The 19,663-nt window shown below is 42.1% G+C and overlaps 2 protein-coding genes across 3 annotated transcripts in view; both read right to left on the bottom strand.

Moving 5' to 3' along the window:
* LOC133545407 (oocyte zinc finger protein XlCOF6.1-like) overlaps positions 1-19,663 on the bottom strand; it is a 235,001-nt gene that overhangs the window by 50,756 nt on the left and 164,582 nt on the right. The window lies entirely within an intron of this gene.
* Positions 8,325-15,445, bottom strand: LOC133545456 (gastrula zinc finger protein XlCGF57.1-like). Its single transcript, XM_061891068.1, has 2 exons — positions 14,990-15,445; positions 8,325-10,507 (listed from the first exon to the last, which is right to left on the bottom strand). Exons 1-2 carry the CDS (start codon positions 15,114-15,116, stop codon positions 9,327-9,329), a joined length of 1,308 nt encoding a protein of 435 aa, XP_061747052.1. The 5' UTR covers positions 15,117-15,445; the 3' UTR covers positions 8,325-9,326.

Below are 19,663 nucleotides of genomic sequence, written 5' to 3' on the forward strand. Positions count from 1 at the left end.
CATGAAGTCTGCACAATGGGTGTTCTTATCATGACGTGACAACCAACAGTGTAAGTGGAACATCGCGGATTCCTTTCACCTTAAACACTCAAGATAGAAGATGGATTCATTCTATCAACCTCTGGATTATGGGGGCAGCACGCTTCTGCTGCGCCACTCTGCTAACTGTATATGCTCCCTAGCTTTATGGAGACGTAAAGTTAAATACCATCGCTTAGGGACAAGCAGTAGAAAATGGATGGATGGATGTTTTCCTGGTGAGAAACTTGTCTGTTTCCTGAGGCGAAAATAATTTGTCCTTGTCAAATAGAACTAATGCACCCCAAAGTAGAGGCGTTTGTTTCTTTTGCAGAACTGAACTTCCAACAGCAGAGGTACCGACATTGTGGACTTAACAAGATTAAATGTTGACAGATGTGTCAGTAGGAAAAGGTTCAAATCCCATCTAATCTTTTACATATAGTCTTGGTTTCAAATTAATCCGCAATACCGAATTTGAGTCACTGACTAATAAACAATTTTTCCTTTCTGAAAACTTGTTATGCATCCTAATTTGGAGGAATGCAACAAACGGTAGTTAAGTACTATAATATCTGTAGGACTGTGCAGTATATCCGGGTCCACGCATCAACATTTACAGAGCGGATACTGTCGTCACTGCTCAAGGTTGAACAATCAATCAATCAATCAATCAATCAATCAATCAACCAACCAACCACTGTATCTTTTGTTACTCTAGTGTATCAAGTATAGATTTTGGGCTTCTGCCGAGTGGGGGCGAACTCTTCACTCTGCCACTCATTCACAGACTTTCAAGCTGCTTTAACTAAAACTTTTGACCCGGTGTCCTCCAGCAGAGAAGGCACAAGAGTTAAGCAATTTAAAGCAGGGTAGCGGCTCTGTGTGCGACTACGCACATAGAGCCGGTAAACGGTAAATGGGTTGTACTTGTACAGCGCTTTTCTACACCTTTTTAAGGAGCCCAAAGTGCTTTGACAGTATTTCCACATTCGCCCATTCACTCACACATTCACACACTGACGGTGGGAGCTGCCATGCAAGGCGCTCACCAGGGCCCATCAGGAGCAAGGGGGAAGTGTCTTGCCCAAGGACACAACGGCCGTAACTAGGATGGTAGAAGGTGGAGATTTAACCAGTAACCCTCAAATTTCTGGCAGGGCCACTCTACCAACTTCGCCACGCCGTCCCCAACCTACCAGACAACCTAGATTTCCTCATCGCACTCGCCATCCGGATGGACAACCGACTAGTCCAGCTCAAATGACAGCGAGGAGGAGGACCGGCTGCGGCAGGAAGAACCACCCATCCTTTTTGCACCTAGCGGGGCGACCACTCAGCGTTCACCCCCGGAGCTATGTCCTCACCTCCGCACGGACCTGGAGGAGGAACCCATGCAGCTAGGGAGAGCCCGACTGACCCCAGAGGAGCGACGCAAGCGGCTGATGGAGGGGAGATGTTTTTACTGTGGAGAGAGCGACCATCTTGTCATTTTGTGTCCAACCAAGGGATCCCAGGTGGCGAATCACGTTCCGGCGGTACCTCAGATGCCACGCACTCTCACTACCCATTGGGCACTCGTCCTTTGTTCAACGTCGAGGTGACGTTGAAATTACGTTGCGACGTCACTCAACCATATCCCGACCAAATCACCAACTGACCCCATCACACCATATGTCGCAAATCTGGTTTGTTTTCATCATTGGGGGACATCGTCGTTTCAACGTCGTTTCAACGTTGTTTCAACGTCGTTTCAACGTCGTTTCAACGTCGTTTTAACGTGTAAAATTCAACTTGCCAAACATTCTGCGCGCATCTGCCATTTGCGACAGTTTTCAACGAAACAGCCGCTTGATGGCAGCGTGCTGCACCACACACACCACCTAGCGTATCACAGCCAAGCTTGTGCACATGCGTGCTGAAGTACTTCCTTTCCAACACAGCAAGCAAGACGAAGATCGAAGATTTGAATTGTAAATCGAACTATTTCACTGCAAAGAAAACTATCGACCTCCATAAAGATTCAGGTTTGTACCTTGAGATAATACCGGTCATCTATATCGATATAATTGTGGCCCTTTCACAAGAGGGTTGCAGGAAAACGAGAAATGTATCTCACGCCTATTCTCAACGTTTATTTTGACTGCATAAACTGGACCTGAGCAAACTTTTTTTTTTCTCCCTAAGCAGACAATTTTTTTCCCCCACCTGCCCAAAAGCAAACAATTGTTTTTCCAGCCTGACACAAAAAAAAAATATTTTTTTGGTTCTGTACCCATTGTCTTTTACAGCTGCGCCAGTCACTGTATTAATTTACTTCCTCTTGATTTTGATCTTCAAAACACCTGTCTGGATGGCAGTTAGGTTTTTCTGGCTCATTTGAATGTTTATTTAAATGTTGCCAGTTTATTTTAAGTACAGGTACTTTTTAATTAGTTTGACCTGTTAGCAAGGCTTTGTCTCAAAGGGCAAGTCCACGGGTTGCCCATAAAAGGATCCATGTAATATTAAATGCTATGATCTTTACTTATTTTTTTATTTTACTGATAAGGCCAGTACTGCTATTACAAGAGCTTTTGTCAAGCATTGAAACTTCCAAATGGTTTCACTGTTGGCCAACATGTATACTAAAATATATGACAATAAAATATCCAGACAGATTTTGTTTCATATATTTTATGATTGACAATAAAAGACTGCACGGAGCGCAGAAATTTTTGGGGGGTACAATTTTTTTTCTCTTGGCACAAGAAGGCAACCAACTTTTTTTTTGCAGAGCTTACAGGAGCAAACTTTTTTTTTATATACGTCAGGAGAACAAACTATTTATTTTTCAGTTTTTGCTAAACAATCTTTTTTCCCAAAAAAAACAGACCCTCCCCCACGTTTCATCTGGTCCGTCCTAAGTCTAAGTACATGTACCACTACCGGTAATTGAAAAGCAGAACGTTAATGCAAGGCAATGTACCTATGATTTCAGTTTATGCATATATTGAACAACACTGTACACTTGCTATGATACATATAATACCATCCATCAATCCATCCATCCATTTCCTACCGCTTATTCCCTTTGGGGTCGCGGGGGGTGCTGGCGCCTATCTCAACTACAATCGGGCGGAAGGCGGGGTACACCCTGGACAAGTCGCGACCTCATCACAGGGCCAACACAGATAGACAGACAACATTCACACTCACATTCACACACTAGGGCCAATTTAGTGTTGCCAATCAACCTATCCCCAGGTGCATGTTTTTGGAAGTGGGAGGAAGCCGGAGTACCAGGAGGGAACCCACGCATTCACGGGGAGAACATGCAAACTCCACACAGAAAGATCCCGAGCCTGGATTTGAACCCAGGACTGCAGGACCTTCGTATTGTGAGGCAGACGCACTAACCCCTCTTCCACCGGGAAGCCACATATAATACCAAAAAGGATAATTTTTTGATAAAACTGTCCTTCCATGTGCAGAAATTGGAGACAGTGGAGGAACTACTCGACCTTGACGGGTTGATAAAAACTCAACCAAGCAAGAAAGATTTGCTGGTAAGTAATTATAACATTATAATTGTGTAGCTGTTTTTACATCGGAAATATTATTGTATTTAGGTAGAAATTTCAGGTTATGAAATCGTGTGGATAAAACAGGCCCTATACTTGAATGTATGTATATGTTTGCCAGCCCCTTCCCCCAGTGTATGCTAAACACATTCTCTTGTATATTTGCAGACAGCCAGGCTCTCAAAGATTGGTGGATATGACTTAAAGAGCTGTTTAAGCACCAACATGGACAGGTATTCTCCTCTTTCTCTACATATATATTAAAAATAGGCGATGTAAGACCCAACTTCTAATCTATGAGTGCTAGATCGGGAATTATAATAATGCAAAATTCCATACTTTTTGGCCTCCATGTATGACTTGCGTGTTCAATTTCAGGCTCATGACAAATGAATTAATGTCCATTCTGAACATGAAGGGGAGAGGGGAAAAACTGCCTTTGCCGAGACGAAGCTGCTCGATGTAGTCACAGGTGAGTTTGTGTGTGTGTTTAATAATTACATTAACTTGATTGGGGTAAATCACATGCACCCTTAATTAATTTGAATTATTTTTGCCTGTTTACAGCTAGTGTCTTGGATACCCAGAAGGGGACCGAAACGATGGTCCATGATGCCATAAAAAATAAACTGAAATATGCCCCTGGACAGAAGGGATGAATAGGATGGGCATCACGGGCTAAATAAATAATTATATCGATTGACATTCTCCATTTTCTTTGTACTTAATTTTAATTTTGCATTAACAGGATTCAGCCTGGAGCTATATATGCACTATGTTTTGTTGTCTTTAATTATATTGATATATTGGTTGATATTACGTTGATAATTGGTTGGTTGATCTTAGGTTGAAACTGAAAGTTGAATCAACGTTGAAACATTGACGTAGATTCTACGTCGGTATTTAAACGTTGATCCAACTTTCATTTTCAACCCAAATCCAACGGTATTTCAACACGGGAAAGTAACGTTGTTTCAACGTTGATTAAACGTCTCTGTTAGGTAGAAACTGAAAGTTGAATCAACGTTGAAACATTGACGTTGATTCAACGTCAGTATTTAAACGTTGATCCAACTTTCATTTTCAACTCAAATCCAACGCTATTTCAACACAGGAAAGTAACGTTGTTTCAACGTTGATTAAACGTCTCTGTTAGGTAGAAACTGAAAGTGTAATCAACGTTGAAACATTGACGTTGATTCAACATCGGTATTTAAACGTTGATCCAACTTTCATTTTCAACCCAAATCCAACGTTACTTCAACACGGGAAAGTAACGTTGTTTCAACGTTGATTAAACGTCTCTGTTAGGTAGAAACTGAAAGTTGAATCAACATTGAAACTTTGACGTTGATTCAAAGTCGGTATTTAAACGTTGATCCAACTTTCATTTTCAACCCAAATCAAACGTTATTTCAACACGGGAAAGTAACGTTGTTTCAACATTAATTAAACGTCTCTGTGCCCACTGGGAAGAGCCTGTGAGGAGGAGCACAATACGTTGCTATGGTGACTAAACAAACGGGGAAGTGCTCAAACACAAGGAATCGGCAGAGTCCAGAACTATACATGAACAAAGACATATAAACGGCAAAACAATAAACGATCCGCATCGCGGATCTTGACAACCTGAAAGTCAGAGGGGTGTGTTGACCGCCAGTTTCTCTGATGGAAGCCATGGAGGAGCCAAGAAAGTCGCAGGTGCCTTTTTGACAGCTGCAGGAGGGCGCAACCTCCGCTGATCTCTCCGGTAAGAGCCGACTTATTACCACCATTTTCTCACCGAAACCTGCCAGTTGACTTGTGGTAGAGAAACATGTTCGCTTGACCACTCTGTTCCATATTAATGCTTCACAACAAACAAAGAAATACCGTCTGTGTTTTGGTTGCTAAAGACAGCTGTAATCCATCGCTTTCCACCAACAGCATTCTTCTTCATAGTCTCCATTATTAATTGAACAAATTGCAAAAGATTCAGCAACACAGATGTCCAAAATACTGTGTAATTAAGCGATTAAATCAGACGACTTTTAGCCGTGAGTGGTGCGGGGAAAAAATGTCAGCTCCAACCAATAACGTCACAAGCACGCGTCAACATAGACGTCATCAATCCGCGACCGTTTTCAACAGGATACTTCGCGGGAAATTTAAAATTGTAATTTAGTAAACTAAAAAGGCCGTATTGGCATGTGTTGCAATGTTAATATGTCATCATTGATGTATAAACTATCAGACTGCGTGATCAGTAGTAGTGGGTTTCAGTAGGCCTTTAAGTGACAAAAAGTTGGGAATTTTTTTTGTCCAAAATTTGGGATTTTTTTCTTAGTGTCAAAAAAGTCAGGATTTTTTTCTAAATGTTATCCCGACTTTTTGACACTTGGAAAAAAATCCCAATTTTTTTGACACTTAGAGAAAATCCGGACTTTTTGAGATTTAGAAAAAATTCTGACTTTTCGACAAAATAAAATCTGGACTTTTTGACACTTGGTCAAAATCCTGACTTTTTGACAAAAAAAAATTCCCGTTGATTTGATTGAAATGTGTTGCTTTTTTGGCACAGAGTCAGTTCAAAGCATTGTTTTCAAAAGTTTAGCAGGGTTAAGGTCGAGTCTCTGGAACGGACATTCCAGAAACCTGCCTGAAACCCTTTGAAAGCAGTTTTGTATATCGGTTTAATATTCTTGTCTTGTTGGAAAGCCTGCTTGTGTACAAAGATCAGCCTTTTCACTGTTGATTGGAGGTGAAGCAAAGTCTTATCTGACCACTTAACTTTTGTCCCAAAAACTGCTTGAACGTGTGGGTGTCTTTTAAGTAAATCCTTCTTAGAGTTGGCAACTTGGCGACAGGGGCTTCTTTCTTGGTGTGCACCCTCTCAAGTCTATGACCGTGTACAACTTGTCAGGACTTTGACGTGGATTAATTTTGCTCCTTCGACGCAGAGGGAATACGGGACGAGCCAGACGTGAATTCAGGTACATGATTATTTATTTATACACTAAATACAATAATAAAGCAAACTAAGGGCGCTCACAAGGAGGTATAAAACTTGGCTACAAAATACAAACAGGAAACAAAAACACTTGCACGATGGCATGAATGAACTATGAACAAAAACAGCACAATGGCATGACTATAAACCATTAAAACAATACACTTACTGTGACAAAAAAACAGGAGGCAAGAATAGCAAGGTGCGTGGCAGGTGATCGTGGGCATGGAGAATGAGCAGCATAGGTAGGCAATGCAATGCAGGCAAAGTTCCCAGACTGATGGACAGAAAGTAAATGACTTAAATACTGGCTGTGGTAATTAAAAACAGGTGTGAAAGCTGAGGGACGGGGCGTGACTAGGAGGGCAAGGTGAAAATCAATGAGTTGTCATGGTAACAAAAACAAACCAGGAAGTGCAAAACGGAACTGAACGTCCAAAAAACAAAACATAACATGACCAAACATAAACCTGATTTACAGGCATGACAAAACTGCTTTGAGTTCAAACACTTGGCGGGCTTGAGGTTTGAGTTTCCAGCCTGTCACTAAACATCCATCCATCCATTTTCTATTGCTTATCTGGAAAATTCAACGCATGAGTCGGCTATAGCAGTGATGAACAAACAATATGAAAGTAGGTTTGAGGTTCTAGGTCACATGACTAAAGCTATTGACAACTGAAATGTTATTTATGGGCCAATGACAAGTACTTTATTGACGGTCCCTTAAACTAAAGCACTTGTCAGCAGGGACTGACAGACGTGGCATGAGTTTTCAATGCCGGGGACAAACAGTCAGGCTGAATGTTGAATGTCTGTTTATTATTGCACTTCAAACTAATTTGACCTTTGTTTGACACTTGGCGATCACTCCAGCAACACTGAGAGCGGACTCAGCCAAACTACATTTAGGTAAAAGAAAGGGACTCCAAAAATGCTACAAAGTATGAAAAGGTAAGGCTCCACCATTCCAAAAATTGTGCTAGCTTAATGTTGATATACATTGTAATATAATTAACACACACAAAAGTAACGAAAAGTGGTACAGTTGAGGACTGGTGTTGATTCCAAAGTACTGGAATTTGTGCCATATCAGTTGAAATGTGAACGGTACACATCCCTACCAGCAAGTGTTGTTGTACTGGAAACTAATTTACAAACACAACTTCATCACACACAATACTCCACTATGGAATTGTTGTAATATTAAAATGAGAAACAAATCCATCTTTGTACAACAATGGTTTGAAAAAGGCATTTGGTCACAGATGCACTTATTGAGTTACACAAGTATTTTATAATTTGAAGAGTTTATTAAATACGACCTGCAAATAAAAATAATTACACAAATGAAAAAGGCTTTCATTCAAAATATTTGAATTACAGTATATCATCTTATTTAATTATTAACTATTTCTTCTTTACTGCATTTTCTCTGAAACCAAAAAATAATCATAACTTCAAAGTTTCCATTCTTCCAAAAGCAAAGGAGTTTATTTAAGAAAAAAAAAAAAAAAGACGGAATTGACAACTTAAAATTATTTTTAGGATGTTGTTTTGAAATTGAAGACAACACTTGTCCGTTCTGTGCTCGAAAAACAAAATAAACAGTTTATTTTATGCATGTATGCAAAGTAAATCTCTGTGGGATGATGTACAATATGGGCTTCTGCCTGACACTCCAAACTTTGATTGATATTGATGTTGTTTTGGAGATGTTAAAAAAGAAAACGTAAACATTTTTTAAAACACAATAATGGGGATTTTTTTTTAATCCACAAATGTAAGTTTGTAAACACAAAACCATCCTTCCACAAACATTTCAGTCATTTTCTCTCACTTTTATATTGCATAAAGATCTGGGTACATACATGTATTTTCCTGTAGGAACTCTCCTGAAGGAATGACTAAAGTACTATCTATAAAACAATCACAACACAATCATCATATTACAAAAGAGAGTAATACAGATCCATCCATCCATTTTCTACCGCTTATTCCCTTTAATTAATAAAATGGATTAGAGACCCAACAAATGATTCATAAAATCACACATTTTAAAATTGTATAAAAGACAACTGTTCTAATGATGTATAAAGTAAATAATAATATGCTTCCTGAAGTGGTCCAGAAGATGTTTCGGGTTGTGAACCAGTAAATATGTATATCATATAATGGTGCTAATCTATGGGATCATTAACCATTAGAAAAAAAAAAATGTAATACTTTAATGTTTCAAACACCTATACAAAAAACACTATTATAAATAAATCTAAAATTGTATGATCAATACATACACATACAATGTTTATTTTATTTAAAAAATGTCTTGTACTGTTTACTCTCACCTTTTCAGTCAAATTGTTCTGCTCAATTTTTAATAAAAGTACACAATGTTGCATATTAATGCATGTACTTGACTGGCAAAAGCACAACAATGTCACACATGTTATATGTGCTTATGTTGTTAGAAAGTCAAAATTAAAGTCTTGACAGTTTATTTAAATTCCTGCAGTTTCATTTGCTGCTGCTGTTCTCAACAGCACACTTGTGTTTCTTACACTGGTACTTAGAAGAGAATCTTTCACCACACACACTGCAACTCAACATTTTCTCTCCTGAGTGTCTTCTCATGTGTGTATCAAGGCTTGGTTGTTCACAAAAGCTTCTGTTGCAGATTGAACAGAAATGTGATTCTTCACCAGTGTGTGTTTTTTCAAACAGTGATTTTCTTTAACTACTTTGCCAGATATTGTTCATGAACAAGATTTTTCACCAGTGTGCGTTCTCATGTGTACTTTCAAATATTGACTTTGTACAAAACCTTTACTACAAATTGAACAGGTATGGGATTTTTCACCAGTGTGTGTTTTAGTATGTCTTTTCAAATGTTGACTTTCTGTAAAACCTTTACCACAGATTGAACAGGAAAAAGGTTTTTCGCCAGTGTGCGTTCTCGTGTGTACTGTCAAATGGTGACCATGTGTGAAACCTTTACCACAGGTTGAACATGAAAAAGGTTTTTCACCAGTGTGTGTTCTCATGTGTACTTTCAAATATTGACTTTGTGTAAAACCTTTACCACAGATTGAACAGGAAACAGGTTTTTCACCAGTGTGTGTTGTTATGTGTACTTTCAAATTGTTACTTTGTACAAAACCTTTACCACAGATTGAACAGATAAAAGGTTTTTCACCAGTGTGTATTCTCATGTGCACTTTCAAATGGTTACTTAGAACAAAACCTTTGCTACAGATTAAACAGATAAAAGGGTTTTCTTCATTGTGTATTCTCCTGTGTATTTTCAAACTCTGACTTCGTGTAAAACCTCTACCACATATTGAACAGATAAAAGGTTTTTCTCCAGTGTGTCTTCTCATGTGTGTTTTCAGATCACTATGGTATTTAAAGGTTTTATCACAGTGAGAACATGTGAAGTGAGTGTTGTCAGTGTGACATGTCTTATCATCTTTAGAGTCGTCATCATCAGTGTCAGGAGAGTGTGACGTTGTGTCCTCACTATCTGATAGTGGAGCTAAGAGCTTGTCTGCTTGTGATCCTCCACAGTGGTCTCCATCAGCTTCTGTTATCATGTCATGTCTGTTGTGTTGCATTGAGTGGCTATTTGGAGGCTTAGCCTCTCTTTTCTCCTCACTTTCACTTTTGACCTCATCATCTTCACTCTTCACAGGGACACCAGTCACTGAGAACTCCTCCAACCATTTAGGCTGACTGATGCTGTGTTCCTCCACTTCCATTTTAATGTGGGACATCAGTGAGTCTTCCTCTTCCTTTTTACAGGGAAGGGTCTGTGTCAAAGAGGAAAAGGAGACGCCAGAGGGTCCGCGACGCCTGGTCTTATTCTTTGATGGATCCTCCTTCACCATCCTGAAGCTACACTCCTGTTTTTCAGGCAGAAGTTGTTCTTCACAGATGTCTGCAAGACACAAAATGACAAACATGCTTGAGAAATGTGTGTATGTATGAACCAATGGTTGTCACACACACACTAGGTGAGGCGAAATTTGTCCTCTGCATTTGACCCATCCCCTTGATCACCTCCTGAGAGGTGAGGGGAGCAGTGGGCAGCAGCGGTGCCGCGCCCGTGAATCATTTGTGGTAATTTAACCCCCCATTCCAACCCTTGATGCTGAGTGCCAAGCAGGGAGGTAATGGGTCCCATTTTTATAGTCTTTGGTATGACTCGGCCAATGTCCAGATTTGCTCAGTCACATGAGGCATTCAGTATTTTTACATGTACTTAAAATAACAAGGTTTTATATGAATTGGCCTGAAAACAAACACAATGCTCTTTACAAAATTATTCACACGAGAAGAAGACCACTTTTTACAAAGAGTGGGCAATATGGTCTAAAATCTATATTGTGATAAATTCCCTGCTGCCTGAGTGCAGCTGGGATAGGCTCCAGTTCCCCTTGTGATTGTAATTTCAGTTACTGATGTATAAACTTGGATAAAAGATTAGGTCGTTTACAGTGTAAATCTGTATTCTGTATTGTTGTCTCTGCTATGACGCCATCTTGTGGTCGAGTTTGCTCACTGCGAGTGCTGTGGGTTGAAAGTGTATTTCCTTTTGCTTCGTGCTTTGAACCCGAAGTAAGGTTTCGTCATTGATCTCGTCAAGCAACGTTTGTAAGTGACAGACTCGTTCTGTTTTTGTTTTCAAGTCAATGTATCAGTTTCCACCACCAGGCTTCTATATTTAGTGGTCGACACAACAAGGCGGTTCAATTGAGCTAAAATCTGCTCGTGTGGGACAGGAAGTCATGCATAAACACAAAATAAATAATCTATTTTACTTTCAAAGTGAAATATTCCGTTTAAGGCGGATGATATTTGTCACGCCCAGGAAATCATGTTTTGTTTTTGTCATGTTTGGTTTTGTTTTTTGGACAATTGGTTCCTATGTTTGCACTTCCTTGTTTGTTGTATAACCATAGCAACACATTTGTTTTTCACCTGGTCCTCATGTCACGGCATTGTCCTCATGTCTCACGCCTGTTTCTAATTATCATTGGTATTATTCAAACCGGTAGTTGCCAAGTGTTCAGTCTGGCAACTTCACATATTCCTCATATTCCTCCATGCCATGCCTAGTTTTTCCCTTCCGCTCATGCCACATAAGTTTTTGTTATTTATGCCACAGTGCTAGTTTTTGTTTCATGTCTATAGTTTGTAGCCTTTGTGCTAGTGTTTTGTTTTTTTATTAGTCAAGTTTGTTCTCCGCCCTTGTGCGCGCCTTTTGTTTTGCATTCTTTGTTAGTATATAAATAAACATGTACTCACATTCACGTTTCGCTCACGCCAACTATCCTTTGCATTGAAGAAACAACCCACGTCCAAGTCCGTGTTTGACGGTATTTTACACTTTGAAAAGTCCTAATGGACATGAAGTCCACTTGTCAAAAGGTTTTCAGACCTAATTTCAACTCCTTGACACAAATGGATGATAACATGCTGATTCTAAAAGGTTTTAAATTAAAGATTCATATAACAGGCATATCCTGGGCAGTTATTTGGGGCCCTGTATTACAGCGTTGTATTAAAATGACTATTTCAATCTTCAACATTAAAGTGAGTGTCGCTAACACTACTGCACACAGGAAAATGTGTGGAGGGGAATTACAAGTAGTCGAAACAAAGATTGTGAATAACTGAGAAAAGGCTCACTTTGTTCATGTAAGTCTACTGTGGAATAAACATGCTCAGGTGCTGAGAGCGATGCACAGAGTGAGACCTCTTAGTCCAGTTTAAAATCCACAGACCAAGAAGGAAACAAGCGGACATAGCAATGTTTTGATGACGGCAAGAATTAAGGGATTAGGTTTATTTTCATTCATATCGGTCGCGGCCTACGATTGAATGAATATTATAATGCATCTGGATAACGTATTTAATGCTTTTTAATACCATTTAGGCCTTAATTTAGGCAAAGTCCATTAAAGGACTTTTAATGCTTTTTAATGATCCACAGAAACCCTGTTAAAGCTCTTAAATATAAAGTATCAAACAACAAAACCAGTGCTTATTACATTTTAATAAAAAGAGAAGAATAAATGATAATTATATTTTGATAGAAGTGTAGCTAGGAACACGTTGCATTAGAAATGTCCTGAATAAAAATATTGTTCATGGAATTATTGAGACATTTCTAGGATGTATTTACAATTTTTATGAAATTTTGATAGATACATCAATACATTCTAAGGCCAGCGTGGCTCGGTTGGTAGAGCGGCCGTGCCAGCAACTCGATGGTTCCAAATTTGATCCTAGTCACTGCCGTTGTTTCCTTGAAAAAGGTACTTTACCCACCTGCTCCCAGTGCCACCCACACTGGTTTAAATGTAACTTAGATCATGGGTTTCACTATGTAAGGCGCTCTGAGTCACTAGAGAATAGAGCTAAATAAATATACTCCATTTCACTTATAAGGCAACCACACTTTTTTTTTAAATTTTGGCTACCAAAAAAACATGTTTTTTCTTTTTTATGTATTCTGAATAGTTAATAACTGTGATCAAAAGTCTGCTTACAATAGAGGCTATTTGAGTTACATTATTCTGCCTACAAATAACTTAAAACATATCCAAACTGCTCCATTAAGGTTTTATGTACATGCAGTAGGTATATATTGGTAGGTTGGTAATGCATGGCATCCTACCAGCTGCTATGCTGACAGTTATTTTAGTAGCTGTCATTAAAGACAAGGCTGGTAAGGTAGGGACTATGGACAATTATCAACCTATCGCCCAAGCCAGCATGCTATCTAAAGTGCTGGAACATGTGATAATATACAGAGTTGGAGATCTTATTTGCACCGCAGACAACCAATTTGGCTTTAAGAGCAAGTACAGCACTGACTTGTGTATTTATGCTTTAAAAGAAGCAGAAGAATTATACATAATGCAGGGTTCTAAAATGTTGGTGGGGTTTATTAAAGCTTGTAAGGCATTTGACAGAGGCAACCATCTCAAACTCTTCACCAATCTGAAGCATAGGGGTGTTCTGGGTATATTCTGGCATATTGGTACGACAGGCAGACAAAGCAGGTAAAATGGGGGAGTAGTTTATCCTCTCCCTTTAGAGTTGGCAATGGGGTACGGCAGGGTGGGCTTCTATCACCAGGCCTATTTAGCCTGTCTATGGATGACCTGTCAAGGCAGTGGGAGAATGCAGAACAGGATGCATCATGGGAAACACCTTAATCAACCACTTTATGTACGCTGATGATTTGGCCATTATATCTCCCAGTAGTGCAGGGTTCCACCAGCTTCTTAACATATGCTCAGACTATGGAGTCAAGTTTGACATCAAGTATAATGCAACAAAGAATATGGTAATGATATGTAGGACCAAGGAGGATAAACATCTTAATTTCCCAGGTTTCTATTTGTCTGGTCAAACCCTGTCTGTGTGAAACAATGTCAAATACTTTGGCCACATCATCAATGACAAGATGGAGGATGATGCTGACATGCTTAGACAGAGAAGAAAGCCAATATACTGGTGAGAAAATGTCATGACTGCTTGGATGAAGCGAAGGTGCAATGTTAATATTTGGTTACATGTCCCCTGGAAAGTTTTGGTAGCCATTCACAAGCTTCTGGTTCAATTTTTGACCACTGTTCTTGACAAAATTGTTGCAGGTCAGCTAAATTTGTTGGTTTTCTGACATGGACTCGTTTCTTCAGCATTGTCCATATGTTTCAGACAGAACTTTGGGAATGTCATTCTAAAACCTTCATTCTCGCCAGATTTAGCCATTCCTGTACCACTTTTGACGTGTGTTTAGGGTCATTGTCCTTTTGGAACACCCAACTGCGCTCAAGACCTAACCTCCGGGCTGATGATTTAAGGTTTTCCTCAAAAATTTGGAGGCAATCTTCCTTTTTAATTGTCTCATTAAAAGCACCAGTTCCATTGGCAGCAAAACAGACCCAGAGCATAATACTACCACCACCATGCTTGACAGTGGCCATGGTGTTCTTGGGATTAAAGACCTCGCCTTTTCTCCTCCAGATATATCGCTGGGTATTGTGGCCAAACAGCAAAATTTTTATTTCATCTCATTGTTTGGAGGAGAAAAGGTGAGGCCTTTAATTCCAGGAACACCAACCTACTGTCATTGCTATATATATTATAGACTGCATATAACATTGTATATATACTTTTGACCCAGAAGATTTGGTCACATTTTAAGTAGACCCATAATAAATTAAGAAAAGAACCAAACTTCATGACATTATGTTTTATACAAGTGTATGTAAACTTTTGACCACGATCGTATGTACATCATCCTCACAGGACAACTAAACTTTGTATACAAAACATATTTAAGAATAGTGTTACTAATGAAATATAAAGCTAGTAAAGATGTGAGAGTAAGAAGTAAACAAACCTGTTCTGTGTAACACAACTTGATGATGTTTCTTATAATAAACATCCAGTAGTTTATGTTGTCGCTCCTTCTCCTCTTTTGTTGGACAAAGTTCCTCCTCATACTTTGCCATCGTTCTTTCGCACATTTTCACACAATCACAACACTTTACACTCACATTAGTTCCCTACTTAGCGATGTTTAAATAACTTCCGCGTCTCTTTGTTAGCAGCTAACAAGCTAAGCTAACTAGCCAGCTAAACTAGCTGCAAGCTACCTTAAGTGAAGCTAGCAAACAGGAGAAGTGTCAAAGTGCACTCAGACTAATGTATCCGGCTACAAACAATTATTAACCGTGTGTACTCTATTAAACAACATATATGTAAGTATACAGAAATATAATGCCCGCGTTTAGGACTTCTCCGTCAGACGCCATCTTGCTTCATCACCCGATCGGTCCACGCATGTGCGTACTGGCGTCACTTCCGCCCACTTGTTTTGCCACACTTACTTACCATGGTTCTTTTGTGTCATCTGTATTTCAATAACAATGTCATAATAAACCTTTACATACAAAACCAACGTTATTAAAAATACGGTGTTCATTATGAAACCGCACAGATCTGTACACAAACCTGAAAGATGTGTTCAGCAGCCTTAAATGGAAAATAAATTGATGTTTTACTATTTGTATTTATTTCAGAATTCTGAAAATGTAAATTGATAATTTAAATTGCAAAACATCCTAAAAATAAATTTTAGTAGTAATTCTGTCTTTTTTTTTATTAAATGAACTCCTTTGTGTTTGGAAGAATGGAAGCTTTTGATTTGTTCCACAGAAAATACAGTAAAGAAGACATAGCAAATAATTGAAAAACGTAAAATGCTGTAATTAGAATATTTTGAGCTGCAACCTTATCGTGGTAGAGGAGTTTGCGTGTCCCAATGATCCTAGGAGCTATGTTGTCCGGGGGCATAAAGCCCCCTGGTAGGGTCTCCCAAGGCAAACAGGTTCTAGGTGAGGGATCAGACAAAGAGCAGCTCGAAGACCTTTATGAAGAAGAAACATCATGGACCCAGATTTCCCTCGCCCGGACGCGGGTCACCGGGGCCCCCCTCTGGAGCCAGGCCCGGAGGTGGGGCACGATGGCGAGCGCCTGGTGGCCGGGCCTGTTCCCATGGGGCCCGGCCGGGCACAGCCCGAAGAGGCAACGTGGGTCCCCCCTCCAATGGGCTCACCACCCATAGCAGGGGCCATAGAGGTCGGGTGCATTGTGAGCTGGGCGACAGCCGAAGGCAGGGCACTTGGCGGTCCGATCCTCGGCTACAGAAGCTATCTCTTGGGACGTGGAACGTCACGTCACTGGGGGGGAAGGAGCCTGAGCTAGTGCGCGAAGTCGAGAAAGTCCGGCTGGATATAGTCGGACTCACTTCGACGCACAGCAAGGGCTCTGGAACCACTTCTCTCGAGAGGGATTGGACCCTCTTCCACTCTGGCGTTGCCGGCAGTGAGAGGCGACGGGCTGGGGTGGCAATTCTTGTTTCCCCCCGGCTCAAAGCCTGTACGTTGGAGTTCAACCCGGTGGACGAAAGGGTAGCCTCCCTCCGCCTTCGGGTGGGGGGACGGGTCCTGACTGTTGTTTGTGCTTATGCACCAAACAGCAGTTCAGAGTACCCACCCTTTTTGGGAACGCTCGAGGGAGTACTGGAAAGTGCTCCCCCGGGTGATTCCCTTGTCCTACTGGGAGACTTCAACGCTCACGTTGGCAACGACAGTGAAACCTGGAGAGGCGTGATTGGGAAGAATGGCCGCCCGGATCTGAACCCGAGTGGTGTTTTGTTATTGGACTTTTGTGCTCGTCACAGTTTGTCCATAACAAACACCATGTTCAAACATAAGGGTGTCCATATGTGCACTTGGCACCAGGACACCCTAGGCCGCAGTTCCATGATCGATTTTGTAGTTGTGTCATCGGATTTGCGGCCTCATGTTATGGACACTCGGGTGAAGAGAGGGGCGGAGCTTTCTACCGATCACCACCTGGTGGTGAGTTGGCTGCGATGGTGGGGGAGGATGCCGGACAGACCTGGGAGGCCCAAACGCATTGTGAGGGTCTGCTGGGAACGTCTGGCAGAGTCTCCTGTCAGACAAAGTTTCAATTCCCACCTCCGGAAGAACTTTGAACATGTCACGAGGGAGGTGCTGGACATTGAGTCCGAGTGGACCATGTTCCGCACCTCTATTGTCGAGGCGGCAGATCGGAGCTGTGGCCGCAAGGTAGTTGGTGCCTGTCGGGGCGGCAATCCTAAAACCCCTTGGTGGACACCAGCGGTGAGGGATGCCGTCAAGCTGAAGAAGGAGTCCTATCGGGTCCTTTTGGCTCATAGGACTCCGGAGGCAGTGGACAGGTACCGACAGGCCAAGCGGTGTGCAGCTTCAGCGGTCGCGGAGGAAAAAAGTCGGACATGGGAAGAGTTCGGGGAAGCCATGGAAAACGACTTCCGGACGGCTTCGAAGCGATTCTGGACCACCGTCCGCCGCCTCAGGAAGGGGAAGCAGTGCACTATCAACACCGTGTATGGTGCGGATGGTGTTCTGCTGACCTCGACTGCGGATGTTGTGGATAGGTGGAAGGAATACTTCGAAGACCTCCTCAATCCCACCAACACGTCTTCCTATGAGGAAGCAGTGCCTGGGGAATCTGTGGTGGTCTCTCCTATTTCTGGGGCTGAGGTCGCTGAGGTAGTTAAAAAGCTTCTCGGTGGCAAGGCCCCAGGGGTGGACGAGATCCGCCCGGAGTTCCTTAAGGCTCTGGATGCTGTGGGGCTGTCTTGGTTGACAAGACTTTGCAGCATCGCGTGGACATCGGGGTCGGTACCTCTGGATTGGCAGACCGGGGTGGTGGTTCCTCTCTTTAAGAAGGGGGACCGGAGGGTGTGTTCCAACTATCGTGGGATCACACTCCTCAGCCTTCCCGGTAAGGTTTATTCAGGTGTACTGGAGAGGAGGCTACGTCGGATAGTCGAACCTCGGATTCAGGAGGAACAGTGTGGTTTTCGTCCTGGTCGTGGAACTGTGGACCAGCTCTATACTCTCGGCAGGGTTCTTGAGGGTGCATGGGAGTTTGCCCAACCAGTCTACATGTGCTTTGTGGACTTGGAGAAGGCATTCGACCGTGTCCCTCGGGAAGTCCTGTGGGGAGTGCTCAGAGAGTATGGGGTATCGGACTGTCTTATTGTGGCGGTCCGTTCCCTGTACGATCAGTGCCAGAGCTTGGTCCGCATTGCCGGCAGTAAGTCGAACACATTTCCAGTGAGGGTTGGACTCCGCCAAGGCTGTCCTTTGTCACCGATTCTGTTCATAACTTTTATGGACAGAATTTCTAGGCGCAGTCAAGGCGTTGAGGGGTTCCGGTTTGGTAACCGCAGGATTAGGTCTCTGCTTTTTGCAGATGATGTGGTCCTGATGTCTTCATCTGACCGGGATCTTCAGCTCTCGCTGGATCGTTTCGCAGCCGAGTGTGAAGCGACCGGAATGAGAATCAGCACCTCCAAGTCCGAGTCCATGGTTCTCGCCCGGAAAAGGGTGGAGTGCCATCTCCGGGTTGGGGAGGAGACCCTGCCCCAAGTGGAGGAGTTCAAGTACCTAGGAGTCTTGTTCACGAGTGAGGGAAGAGTGGATCGTGAGATCGACAGGCGGATCGGTGCGGCGTCTTCAGTAATGCGGACGTTGTACCGGTCCGTTGTGGTGAAGAAGGAGCTGAGCTGGAAGGTAAAGCTCTCAATTTACCGGTCGATCTACGTTCCCATCCTCACCTATGGTCATGAGCTTTGGGTCATGACCGAAAGGATAAGATCACGGGTACAAGCGGCCGAAATGAGTTTCCTCCGCCGTGTGGCGGGGCTCTCCCTTAGAGATAGGGTGAGAAGCTCTGCCATCCGGGAGGAACTCAAAGTAAAGCCGCTGCTCCTTCACATCGAGAGGAGCCAGATGAGGTGGTTCGGGCATCTGGTCAGGATGCCACCCGAACGCCTCCCTAGGGAGGTGTTTAGGGCACGTCCAACCGGTAGGAGGCCACGGGGAAGACCCAGGACACGTTGGGAAGACTATGTCTCCCGGCTGGCCTGGGAACGCCTCGGGATCCCCCGGGAAGAGCTAGACGAAGTGGCTGGGGAGAGGGAAGTCTGGGTTTCCCTGCTTAGGCTGTTGCCCCCGCGACCCGACCTCGGATAAGCGGAAGATGATGGATGGATGGATGGATGGAAAATAAAAAAAAATAAAAAAAATAAAATGTATATATATATGTATATATATATTTTTTTTTTTCACTTACAATTAGTGCACCAACCACTAAAAACCTCCCTTTTTCATGACAAAAACGTCCCTTTTTCATGACAAAGAAAAAAAAAAAAGGACACCAAGGTCTAAGCCTGGGCCCCTGGACAGGGGGTCCAGACTGAGGCCAAGGGAAAAAAAAAGTAACTCATAGCCATAGTACACATCCCTCTTACACTCATGTAAGAGGGAAACATCAAACATCATAAAACACAAAGAACATGAAAGACATTAAAGTGGCGGAGCTGATGCAAACAGCCACTTCCACATACAGCAATGAATAAAAAGTAAAATAAAAATATACACTGTGGTGGCCCCTGTGTTGTTCCACGCCGTCGTCCGCTGGGGTGGAGAGCGCA

This window comes from Nerophis ophidion, linkage group LG28 (genome assembly GCF_033978795.1).
Source record: "Nerophis ophidion isolate RoL-2023_Sa linkage group LG28, RoL_Noph_v1.0, whole genome shotgun sequence".
NCBI classification, from domain to species: Eukaryota; Metazoa; Chordata; class Actinopteri; order Syngnathiformes; family Syngnathidae; genus Nerophis; species Nerophis ophidion.

Coding starts and splice junctions, on each gene's coding strand:
- LOC133545456 (XM_061891068.1), bottom strand. CDS start 15,116: ATGTGCGAAAGAACGATGGCAAAGTATGAGGAGGAACTTTGTCCAACA. Junction 10,508..14,989: donor AGTTGTGTTACACAGAACAG/GTTTGTTTACTT, acceptor TGTGTCTTGCAG/ACATCTGTGAAGAACAACTT.